Source organism: Dermatophagoides farinae, chromosome 2, assembly GCF_024713945.1.
Source record: "Dermatophagoides farinae isolate YC_2012a chromosome 2, ASM2471394v1, whole genome shotgun sequence".
NCBI lineage: Eukaryota > Metazoa > Arthropoda > Arachnida > Sarcoptiformes > Pyroglyphidae > Dermatophagoides > Dermatophagoides farinae.
Genome location: NC_134678.1, coordinates 2,824,673 through 2,837,665, shown reverse-complemented (window position 1 = coordinate 2,837,665; position 12,993 = coordinate 2,824,673). Strand labels below are relative to the sequence as shown.

General features: G+C 28.8%; 1 protein-coding gene across 1 annotated transcript; it reads left to right on the top strand.

Moving 5' to 3' along the window:
* Positions 1–3,279: 3,279 nt before the first annotated feature.
* LOC124500198 (uncharacterized) lies at positions 3,280–3,958 on the top strand. Its single transcript, XM_047064241.2, has 3 exons — positions 3,280–3,463; positions 3,600–3,719; positions 3,803–3,958. Exons 1-3 carry the CDS (start codon positions 3,361–3,363, stop codon positions 3,841–3,843), a joined length of 264 nt encoding a protein of 87 aa, XP_046920197.1. The 5' UTR covers positions 3,280–3,360; the 3' UTR covers positions 3,844–3,958.
* Positions 3,959–12,993: the final 9,035 nt, after the last annotated feature.

Sequence of the window (12,993 nt, the reverse complement as noted above, 5' to 3'; positions counted from 1 at the left end):
CATCACTACTATGATAATAACAATGAATGTGGACAATTATATTTTAGTAATCATTGATCATTTGATATTGAAATTTTGAACAGATGTCTAAATGGATGCAATCGGTTGTTTACTATTTACTTTCAATTTTTTTTTTTATTTGTATTGAAATAAATGAATTGTAAGTTGTTTTTCTACAAAATTTCACATACTTTTATGGATAGATCATGAAAATCTGTGTTTTGTTTTTGTTTTTTTAATTCTTATTGAGATTCATTTATAGACGAAATCAATTTTACATTTTTAAATATAGAAATGATATGTGTGATTATCATTAATTTATCAAACTTCAATGTAAGTTAGAGAAAATAAGCATCAGGTAGCTGAAACAATATGAAAACAAAAATAAAACAAACACATTCAATTGTCTTTGTAAATAAATGTATAAATAAGATTCGATATGCCAGTACACACACAAAAGAAAAAATGAACATTTTGTTCAGAAACAAAATCGTGCCAGTTTTCCTCGTCTAAGAATTCGACCACCTTGACAAAACCACCACCTTATTATTAAAACAACGACGTATTTTAGAAAAGAAAAAAAGGTCGAATAAATGATTCGAATCGAATTCCTGTATGCAAACAATAGAAGACAAGATTTTTCTAGTTTTTCTTTTTCTCTTTTTGTTTCTTTTGTCTTAAATTAATGAACAATTATGTATACCTAAGAATAAAATTACCATGCAAGGTACATGTATTGCTTATTGTTGATTCATAATGTTGATGATTTTCAATGCTGTATGATTGTTTATTTATGGTGACCATTTTGGCCATTTACGAATCAACCAACTGGAATATTACGCTTGAATGTTTATTTATCATCAAATGATTATTATACACCTCGTTAATCAATTAGCCACTAATCAAAGACACATTCCAAAGCCACCGCCACCACCACCACCATTACAATGGATCAAAAAGGTCGTTTCTTCGTATAATTTAATGCCAATTCAATTCGTATGAATCCTGATGATTTATAATTCGTAATTCAATCAATCAAATCGATCGGATTTTCTTTTTCTCTAGTATAAATTGTCTATGAGATTGATTATATCGATCGATCCAATGAAAATGAAAGAATTCAATGTGTTTGGAGGCGATTTTTTTTTTGTTGATATATTCATTTATTAATTGAAGTTTTTGTCAACTAATTTATTAAGAATCGAATTATGCATGTAATAGTCGAACAAGGTCAATTCATATAAGTCTTGATTCAACTTTTTTGAACAATTTCAATATAATGATATAAATTAATGCTTAATTCTTGTTACTATCGTTTCCTATTTTGGTCTTTTAAATTTCCTAAAAAAAAAATTTCCTTTTGCTATTTTGCCTTCAGCCATCTGGGTGATGAATATATTCGTTATTCGAATATGAATGTGATTTTCAAGCATTTCATAATGATCGAAATTGTTATTTTTCGTGATGACCTTGTCCAAGAATAAAGGTACAAATTTTTTTTCTTATCACTTTTTCACTTTTCCAATGGATTTGATTCGCAAATGGTTTATATCTGATGTTTAAGATTCTATTTGTGATTGTTGAAATTAAGTTAGATTTTTTTTTGAAAAGTACTTTATTTATTTATTATTTTTTTTTTTTGATCTTGATTTAATCAAAATATGAGAATATTATAATAAGCGGATTTTTATTACAATTTTTTACCGCTGTTTTGAAATTGAAAAGATAAAATTTTTTTTGAAAATGATTTATATCGATGAATCTGATGAATAAAAACATTGAGATGTTTATCATAGAATTTTTTTTGTTGTTGTTGCTATGCGAATGAATTGAATGAGATGATAACAATTTTAAATGACTTGTGATTTAGCCATAATATTTTCCACCACCACCGCCACCGCCACCACCACCTCTTCCATAACCACCAGAAAAACCGCCGCCACCCCCTTTGCCGTAACCGCCACCACCACCACCACCATAACTCATTCTACTATTTCCACCGCCGCCACCCCCTTTGCCGTAACCGCCACCACCACCACCACCATAACTCATTCTACTATTTCCACCACCGCCTCCTCCTTTTCCGTAACCACCACCACCACCACCACCACCATATCGCATTGCTGAAACAGCGATAGCGAAAACTGCAAAGAAAACGATTATAAAGATTGATTTCATTTTCGGATATTTTCGGTTATTTTCAGGCTCAAGTGATTAGATCACAAAAAAAAACAAGTTGTTTGATGATTTTTTTTTCTTAGTTTATTGGTTGAAGATTGTTGATTGTTGATACTTTCTATCGATTGTTTGACATGCTTATATACTTGAGAAAAATTGGCTTTTCCGATAATTATTTCATCTTTAGATTATTAGCATCAATAATTTTTAATGAATTTTTTTTAAAGTCTTAGATTACCTAAAATTATCTATTTTTTTTATTTTTGGATCATTAATCTTAAATTGACCATGTGGAAATAATTTACCTGAAAATCTTTAGAAATGTATACGGCTAATTGTGAATAATGTTAATACAATGAGACAATGACAGGGCCATATGTATTTTTTTCAGTATACAAGTATTCCATTTTGATGCTAATTAAGCCAATGGAAAAACATGGCAATGAGCAATGTCATTACACTTTGGAAATTTACATTGCGGTATATGGGAAAATACACACACGCATACTAATATTGCAAAAAATACAAAAAAAAATCATCATACATTGCCTTCATCACGTTTCGTAAAAAAAAATGAAAAAATTCGAGGCAATAGAATTGAAGGAAATCAAAGATAAAACTCGATCATGTTTCAAAAGAATGGTATATTACCTATCTAGAATGTGAAAATTCTGATTATTTATTATATTAGTTATTTAAAATGTTAATGTTTTTATGTTTCACAATTGAAGGTTAACTAGCCATTTGATAGTTGTATTGTTCAAAGACCAGTTGTAAAAACTTTTGCATTCTTACAATGTACTCTCCATCATAATAATCATTATTATTAGTTTTTTTTGTTTGTTTGTAAATCAATGTGTGTGTGTGTGTGTTTGCATTTATGTATTAGTCTTTTTACCTTGAGATTTGATACTTATTCGTTTTGTATTCAATTTGATCGAAACAAAATGATTTGATCGATGCAATAAATAGTAGTATAGTCGTCTGTTGTTGTCTTCATTTGTTCAATGTTGTTGTTGTTGTTCTATTTGTTGCTGATTAAATCATGTTGATGACGCTAACAATCATGGTGATGATTTTGACTATAAATAGAGCTCGCAGAATCGAATTGAAAATCATAAAACGAATTCAATCAGCTTTAAATTCAAAACAACAAAACAACCCCTAATAAACTAAACAAAAATGAAAGCCATCATTGCTCTCGTCTTTTTCGCCGTCTTGGCAATGGCTACTGCCCAATATCTCGGTTATGGTGGTGGATATGGCCGTGGTCTTGGATACGGAGGTAAATATTTGAAAATATCAAAAAATAATTGAACCAAAAAAAATGCCATCAAGTTTAGAATTTTCTACAAAAGTGTTATGTTTTCTGTTGATCCAAAAAAATGTCAATTTTCATTCAATTATTTCCGTTTTTTTAGGTTATGGTTATGGCCGAGCTGCTCCAGTCTACGGTGGTTACGGATACGGAGGTTATGGCCGAGGATACGGTGGATACGGAGGTTATGGCCGAGGATACGGTGGTTATGGCGGTTATGGTGGTAAATATTAAAATTAAAAAAAAAATTAAAAACAACCAAAAAAATCAACATTTTCAATTTTTTTCATATTTCCGGTTTTCCAGGTTATGGTGGTTATGGCCGTGGTTTCGGTTACTATGGATAAGCGGAAACATACTTTAACCTTTTTGGAATCCATTCTTGTCCATAAATATATATTTGCCAACAAAAAATGAATATGTTTGAATAAAATCAGTTTTTTTGGTTTTTTCACTCAAAAATTTTGTTTATTTATTTATTTTATTATTCTTTCGGTATTCCGTATCTAAAGAATCGTTGCGAAAATTATTTCAATGTTTTATTGCGTTGCACAAGCAAAAAATATATGTGCTGTCTGATAAATGACGGTCAAGTTCAAATGTAATCATAAATTGATTGAAACCAATGGCGATGATGATTAATTAATGAGATGTTAGATTTGATGAAAAAAAAATTATCGAAATTCAATCATAATTATCAATTTCCAATTTTGTTAAATATGCAGACAAATTCAATTCATATTGATCATTTGTATTGATATTGAATTTCCATGGATTGAAACTAATTTTATGCATAATTGAAAATTGATTGATACGGCATTGTATTCAACTGTCATCACAATTTTAACATGAATGACAACTAATTCTTTAATTTCCACTAGCCCGTAGGCAAATGAGAAAATAAATAATTGACAAACATTATCATCGTCGTGGGCATCGTTCAGCTTCCATCGTGTATATGTAGAGGTCTATGTCAGATTAATTACAATTTTCCAGTTCGTGAGATTGGAATTTCATTTTTTCATTTTTTTTTTGTTGCAGCAAATTATCATTTTAATTTTCGAGGCAGACATGTATTGTTAGTCAGTATTGTGGCAACCTTAAAAAAAAAATTTAATATTATACACTGTAAATACACTCTATTATGGCTTACCATAATTTGGTATTTTGTATATATGTATGAATATTCTATAGTTGATGGAATTTTTTCCTTTTTGTTTAGCTATTTTGGGTTAATTTTCTAAGTTTGTTGATGATAATTCTTGCATCCATTGTTCCAGTCATGTTTGTATCGTAAAATTCATCATAAGCCAGTAAAAAACATCATCAATGTGATGATGATGATTAACTATAACAAAATTATAATGAAATTTAAGCTTTAACAGGTTTTGTTTCTATTTCATTTATACATCAATTTGATCCTAGTTCAAAGAACTATTTTAGATATTTTTTTTTGTTCTCATTGTTCTTCATATTCATGTTGGTTATTAGTTGATGTAACTGAATTTTATTCTACATGAAACAGATGTTTACAAGTTTTATGATGTTACTGTTGTTGTTGTTGTTGTTGTTTTCAAGCTTAGTCTATTGTCCTTTGTGAGTTTATTTCATTATTATTATGATAAGCCCCATGTGATTAAAATGAATCTGTGATATACTCGGATTCCATGAATCTGTTGTTGTTGTTGTTGCTGATGATGATGTCCATTCCAGTTTTAGAGCAAGAGAGAAAATTATACAAGGACCCGAGAGATTGTACGCTTCGGTCATTTTATTATCCAGGAAACGGTCGACTTTTATCGCTTTTATAGTGAATTTGGTCTATCTATTGGTAAATCAAACACACACACACTACACCAGAATATTAGCAAATCCTGGTCAATTTTTGTATTCAAGTTAAAACTTGAATACACAGTAGTAAATTATCACACCGAAAAAAAACTAAACTAAAAAATTTGAATTTCCAACAAAAAAAAAAAAAAATAATTCCAAAGATTTATTGTTTTACGCACGAACAAACACACAACAGTGATAGGATGTTTTCGTTTTTTATTTTCACTGGACCAAAGATAAATTTGGTCATCGTGGCGAGAGAAAGAAAAAAAAAATTTTATACCAAGATCATCGAAATGATGCAAACATTCATTCATTTATAGCTTATTAATACTTGAATATGCTGCATTGATAAACAAATCCAATTTTATAATTCGATTCATGATTTGAACATGAAATTTCTATATGGAAATAAATAAGGCAATTTAATTCCCAGAAAAAAAAGAAATCAAAATCAGATGACAGAATCGAATTCTGTATTTTTTTTATATGTTTAGCTTTTTCCTATTAAATTGTTCTATGTCATTTCATTTCATTTAGATTGAAAATTTAAATTTCGTTTTTTTCTTTTTTTTCCTCAAAATTTGAAATTTGTATGAACAAAAAAAAACAAAACTGTCAGAATGTATTATTTAAATTTTACATTTTCAAAATGAGTAGAAGTGAAGAAGAAAATCTAAATTGTATGATTCATTTGATCTCTTTACTGAGGCGAAACCCGATTCTGATGGCACATGTCAAATCGACAACGATTGCAATGTCAAATTCTGAAATAGAAAGCCAAATAAAATTGACTCAATTTTTCTATTCCTTCGTCTTTTTGTCGCGAAAAAAATCCTGTATTTTTTCACAAATTGAGATCTGTCCATCAATTGTCTTGAACTTGAAACTTTTTTTCTATCGAACGGCATCGATCATTTCATCAATTTTTTTTCACCACCCCCAATATTAGCAGATGTTTACTTTGGCTTCAACTAGAAAGAAAAAAATTTTCGGTACATTTTGGGGAAATCTAAAGATGCAATCTAGCGTAAACATTTGCGTGCGAGTGTATGTGTGTGTGTGTTTAATATAACAGTATGACAATTTTGTTTTTTCATGATTTTGATGTAACAATGGCCATCCGTATTGATTTGTTCCATTGACGAATATAATATATATTTTTATTATTCAACTATATCACTGTATGGTTTGTATGTCCAGTTGTTTGTTTGGTATGTTTATTTGTTAGGTTATCGGGTTTTTTTTTTCATTTTAATGTTTCATTCATTTCAATATAGTAATGGCACAAATACACACACGTACAATCAAAAAACCAAATGGAACATGTGACATTTTGTTCTTTTCCTTTTTTTTTTATTTGGACGTTACATTACTATAGTAAATACTCTGAAAATATAAATGGACATAAATGGCTGGCTAGCAAGAGAAAAAAAAAACAAAGTGCCAACGTTTTTTTATGATATAATATACAAAAAAAAAATGAATGTCTTTGTCATTCTCAAGTGTTGATGATAATGGATATTAGAATTTTTTCCAAGCTTTTATTTGTGTTTTTTCTTTTTATCTGGATCTTTTTTTTATAATTGTTCATGAGCAAAACAAAAATGATTGACCAATAGTTGAATGATCAGAAACATAATTTCAAGTGATTCGATTACAATTGATTCAGTTGAACAGCCAAAACAGTAAAATTGATGATTATTTCAACACCCCAATGACTAAAAACATTATTATACTGACTTTGATGATGAAAATGACAGTTTGAAGTATACAATCATCATTACCAACCGAGATAGAGAGAGAGAGAGAGAATCATTATAAACAGACACACATAAAGATAGATAAAGTTTTTCGTTCGATTCAATATAAGATGCATTTCATGCATCCATGATTCATAAACGCGATCAACAATGATAACAATAATGCTAATTTACTTTTCATCACCATCACCAACAACAACAACAACAACAACCACATTGGCTATCAAGGCCAGTCATTATTATGGATGGTATTGGAAAACGAAAGTAAAATACTCTGTGGTGTTTTCTGCGATACAACTTTTTTTCAATAGAATAATTGGATCATTGAACCATTATGGATCATTCTACCATGCATGTGGTAGCTATGGATCTTAAAATGGACAATATATGATATATGAAATCAACAACAACAACGACAATTCTATGCTACCAATGCTATGTGGTTGATTCACAACAAAGACCAGAAAAAAAGAATGCATTGAATGATCGTCATGATTATTGCAACGGTTTCATCACGATGATGATGATGATGATGAACAATGGAACAAATTATTTGACAAGTATAGCGAATTACGATTGGTAACACTTGGATGATAATCGATTTTATTTATATCTATTATAATATAAAAAAATGAGATCCTGTTACCATCAATATGATATTAAGACCAATTTTTTTTTGAATTGAATGAATGAATCTAAATGGATTCATCATTGAAAAATTTGACCCAAACCAAACCATAGAATATCGGAAATGTCATAATCCAATAGTATTCCGTTTCAATTTTTTTTTAAACGAATTTTTTTTTCTACAGTGATGAGAATTGTTTTATTGAGAAATTGGCTTCGGATTATTGTTGGTCACACACACACACATACATACATACACACTCCGAACAAAGATCATCAGCAAAATGAATGGATGTAAGTAAATTTTCGTGTTCTTTCCCAATATATATTCTATGTGCTTTGTGACTATGTATGTTTGATATTAATATTTTGGACACGAGGCTTACAATTAGTCATCGTTCCTGTTATTTTTACCCTGTGTGTATGTTTATGTTTATTTGTCGAATTGAAATCCAAAGTAAAAGCTAATATTAAATGAGATTCTATATGCTAGGCTATTAATTATTGAAATCGAGGTTTGTTATGGTCATTCTTATTCTTATTTGGAACCACTTTTTTTTCATTTTATTGGGTCATTTTATTTTGTCAAAAAAACGGTAATCTAGAAAATGACATAATATTATTATTCTTTACTTCATATTATTAATTATGTCATGTAATATAATGTATTTGGTACTTGTATCACATGAACAAACAACACACACACACAAAAATTTTGACCAAAGTAGACAAACATTATTGGTGGCAAATATAAATGTTCCATCACATCGACATAAATCATTGTGAAAATTGAGTCAACCAACTAAATAGAAATAGAGGGAAAAGTCAAGATAACTAGCCAAACATTGATAGCTCAAATAAATATTTCCATTCTGACAAACTTAAATAACAAACTCTATAGAGTAGCGATCCAAATATTTTGGCCAATGGATTAATCCAAATTATACTCATAAAGTTAAAACTCCTCATATCAATGAACTTTTTTTTTGAAGAACAAAAAAAAAATAGAGCATTCATTATAGTCTTTTTGTTGTTGTTGTTGACGATGATGATGATGATGATGATACACACGAATTATTTATTGATGGATCGTTTATAACTGAAAATCACTTTAAAACATTTTAATGAAAAAACAAACAAAAATGATCTTCAATGACATTGAATTATTGGTACAACATTTTATCGACATTATTCTCTGTGGTAATGATAAATCTTTCAATCAATCAATGGTAAGTGAGTAAGTGAGAATTTGATTTCTAAATAATAAAAACCGGATTACGATAACTAATCGATTTATTTGTCATCGCTATCATTATATATAAATTATTTTTATTTTTAATTTAAAATGGATTAATGTTGGTCTAAAGCTAAAGATTTTTTTTTATGATTCAGCCATCATCATCTTTATTATCATCCAATTCGAAATAATATAAATATTTTATACAAACACATAATAAAGACGGATACAAATTTTCAATTTCCGTTTTCCGTTTTTTATTTTCAAATCGAATTAAAATTGCACCATTCTCCGCAATCATCATGGGTGAAATTAAATTGATTTGATTTTTTTTTTCGTTGTAGAATTTTTCTCAATTATTCTTTGCTCTGCGTTCATCATTTACACACACTAGGTGTTGGAAAAAAATATCCAATTATTTTCAATCATCAATTTTTCACACACACACACACTGAACACATGCATGTTTTTTTCGGAGAAAATCAAAATCAATCCAAGAATCTAAAAACCGGAATCATCATCAATGATTATACGACCCATATAGTCACACAATCAAATCATTTTCAATCAAATTTTTTTCCTCTCTATTTTTATTACCATCATCATCATCATCATCATTGTAGAATACTATTGTTGAATCTTTTTTTTCTATTGAAATAAAAATGTTTAAATTTTGCTCCAGAATAAAAAAAAACCAATACTAATGGTTTCGTGCTTCGATTTCATTTAATTTTGCTTTGATTTTTTTATGGTTTTATGGCTTTGTATCTAATTCTCCGGTTGTGCGTGTGTGTGTGTGTGTGTGATTTTCAAACCTTTGAAACTTTTTTTTTCATCTCAATTTAAAAACACCCGTATCCTTTTTTTTCAGTATACCAAAAGCTATAGTGAGTGATGTTCATAATGATAAGATCCATTCAGTGTTTTTTTTTTGTTGTTGTTGTTGCAAAAATTTCCATTCACAATGAAAATAATAAGATGAAAAAAATGGCCATGAAACTGGAAAAAAACGATGCATGCAAATAATAATCTATATCGTGGAACAAAAAAGAAAAAATTATCGTGACTTTACAGGCTTCACGTGTTTGAGCACACAACTCAAGTGAATCATTGGACCAAGATTTTTTTTTTATCAACCATCCTAAAAAGGCAAATTAAACACGCTTTGTCACCTTTTTTTTTGCATCAACCATTCATTTTTCTGAAGGATTTTTATACTTTTGTTTTTTTTTTGAATGTATGAAATGAGTGCTTGTATGACTCAATGAATTAATGATAAATTAGTATCTATTCATTAATCTTTAACAACAAAAGCAACGAAAAAAAAACTCGTGAAACAAATTTCAAAAACTAAGACCCACCGATATCGAGTTGTTTGTAAGTTTTTTTCTATCAAAAAACTAAATTAGATTTATATCAACAAAATGTGTGATGTGAATTCGGTTGAAATTCACAACCTTTGTCCATAAAAACATACACACACACACACAAAACGTCAAAATAAAATGAGAAAAAATGATCAAATTTGAAATATTTTTTTTATCTTTGTATTTTCAATCATACAAACATAAAAAAAAACAAAAATCTTTGAAATGGCAACAACTCTTTTTTTTTCTCATTCAATCATGATTTTGTTGTTGATTCGATTCCATTCGAGTGGAAATTTACATGCATCTGGCCTTGTTGCTACCAAACCTAACCAAACTCTGTTTTCCTTTCTAATACAAATGACTCACACTGTCGACTGAGCTCAGTTCGTGCCAATAAGCTAGTCCCCGATGATTAACAATCGCGCAACATATCGGGCCGTTACCGAACCCTGAATAGAAAACTAGTATAGCTTTGACAATCAAACGATGACCGATTGGCACGGAAATTCATTCATTTGATTTGATACGATTCAATGTATGATGTGATGATGGGGACAAACAATCTTTACAGGCAGTGAAAATGCAAATATTTCAATAAACGATTAGGTGATGTGTATGTTTCGTTGTCATCTCCATCATCATCATCATCATTCTTATTTGATGTTCATTTCATTTCACATTATTTCATGAATTTCATCTTCTTTTACCGCGATTTGTACCAATAAAGTTCATTGTTGCTTTATACATTTTTCTTTGCTTTCATATTAAAGTAAACAAAATCAAATATAACCGATTGGAATAGGCTCATTGTTGAACAATGATGAAAGAACATATTTAAATGAATTAGTCAATGTTTTCATTCTTTTTCTTTCCATTGATTTTATAGATTCAATTAAATTTTCATTTTCATCTCATTTTCATTTCATTTTAACATTCAATACATTTCAAACATTGACATTTGGATTGTATAATGAGATTGTAAAACAAGTAAACTGTCAACGAAAAGAAAAAATAACGATGACAAAATGTCCATTGAGATCAATTCAAATAAATGACATGTATATATACGAAAATGTTGATGTACGCAAACGAAACACATCATATGAAGATATTCTTTAGTTCTAGAAAAAAAATTTGACTATCTAACAGAAATGAAAAGCTGAATAAATATTCATCCAGGCCAGACTAGGCCATACTAAAACATCAATTTGAAATGTTCCACGAGTTCTGTCTATTTGTGATGACAACAAAGTCGCGTTTTGTTTTTTTTCAGGCTTTTTCTCTGTTCATACAGATAGAATGCCCTAGAATCTCTCCAGAGAATCATTCGATAACATTTCATTATGGATGTATTTGGCAACCAGTGACTTTGATGATTTTTGTTGCCAATCTCAGAGTTTGAAACTATGTTAGTATCACTATTACTCTATTTAAATGTCAAAATCCAAAAAAAAAGTTATTTTTAGTTCAATCCATTAGAATTGATGCAAAATGATAATTAATCGTCATCATTGTGTCCCTTGTGTCAAACTATCACCTGATCGGGTTGCGAAATTAGCCGGTTTCAAGTTTGACCATATAAAAAAATGATTCGATCAATTCTAATATAAATTCGAATTTTTGAAAAGTATCAAATTGACAATTTTTACTTTTATAATTATCATATATTATCTAAATGAAAACAAAACAGTTGACTTATTTTTCGTCATTTTTTTCGATAAAGTAATTCAATCTTTCAATCCTAAATTGAATACATTGATCATAGTAAAATGAAGAAAAATAAGATATAAAAATAGTACAGAAACAACGAATGAGATAGAGAGAAAGAGAGATGAATGAAAATTAATTTTTTTCTTCTCTCTCTCATTTTACAGTTTGTTCACTTTATTTTCTTCATCACTTTTATTTAATAAGTCAATTGAACGATTCACAAAGTCGAGGATTCAATTCTTATAACTTCGATTGTCATTTTTTTGCTGTTGTTGTTGTTGTTGTTGTTACTTTCAACAAAAATACAACAGATTCAATAAAAGAAAAGCTCAAAAGTTTAACTAGATGATGTTTTTTTTTCTCTCCCGAAATAAAAAACTAAATAAATTTGTAATTCTAAACAAAGAATCGTGCCTTTACTAAATAAAACTTTTTTTTGTATTTTACCATTGTACAAGAATTTACAATTTTTCTTATCATGAATCGAATCCAATCATTTGATGAGAAGAATGGAAAAAAAATTTGTCAACTTTAATCTCTGTATGGAAAGAAAATGAATTCTTTTATCTCTATTCATATATTAGAGAAAAAAAATTCCTGCTTTCATTGTAAATCATATACGGCAGTATTTTGAGACAATGCAAAAGTGTCACGTTTCGAAAACTCCACAAAAAAAATGAATGGGTAAAAAATCCTGAAAGCTTTAAAATTAATTGAATTTAATCACATTTCATTTCTGAGAGTAAGGTTACAAGCAAAAAAAAAAAAATAGAAAAATATAAAAGTAAAACAATGAGAAAAACTTTTTCTATTCAACTGATTAGGCAAAAAATTATATTGATATTAATTTGATTTGACAGGATTTTTTTCATTGGAATAAAAATTAAATGAAATGGTCAATAAGATTGTCGATAGACACCCAAAGCCTGAAGAAGGGTTTGTCACGTGAATATTGGA

Excerpts from the sequence above, each read along its gene's own strand:
- LOC124500198 (XM_047064241.2), top strand. The coding sequence starts at position 3,361 with ATGAAAGCCATCATTGCTCTCGTCTTTTTCGCCGTCTTGGCAATGGCT. Across the intron at positions 3,464-3,599 it reads CCGTGGTCTTGGATACGGAG|GTTATGGTTATGGCCGAGCT; the intron begins GTAAATATTTGA and ends CCGTTTTTTTAG. Across the intron at positions 3,720-3,802 it reads TGGTTATGGCGGTTATGGTG|GTTATGGTGGTTATGGCCGT; the intron begins GTAAATATTAAA and ends CCGGTTTTCCAG.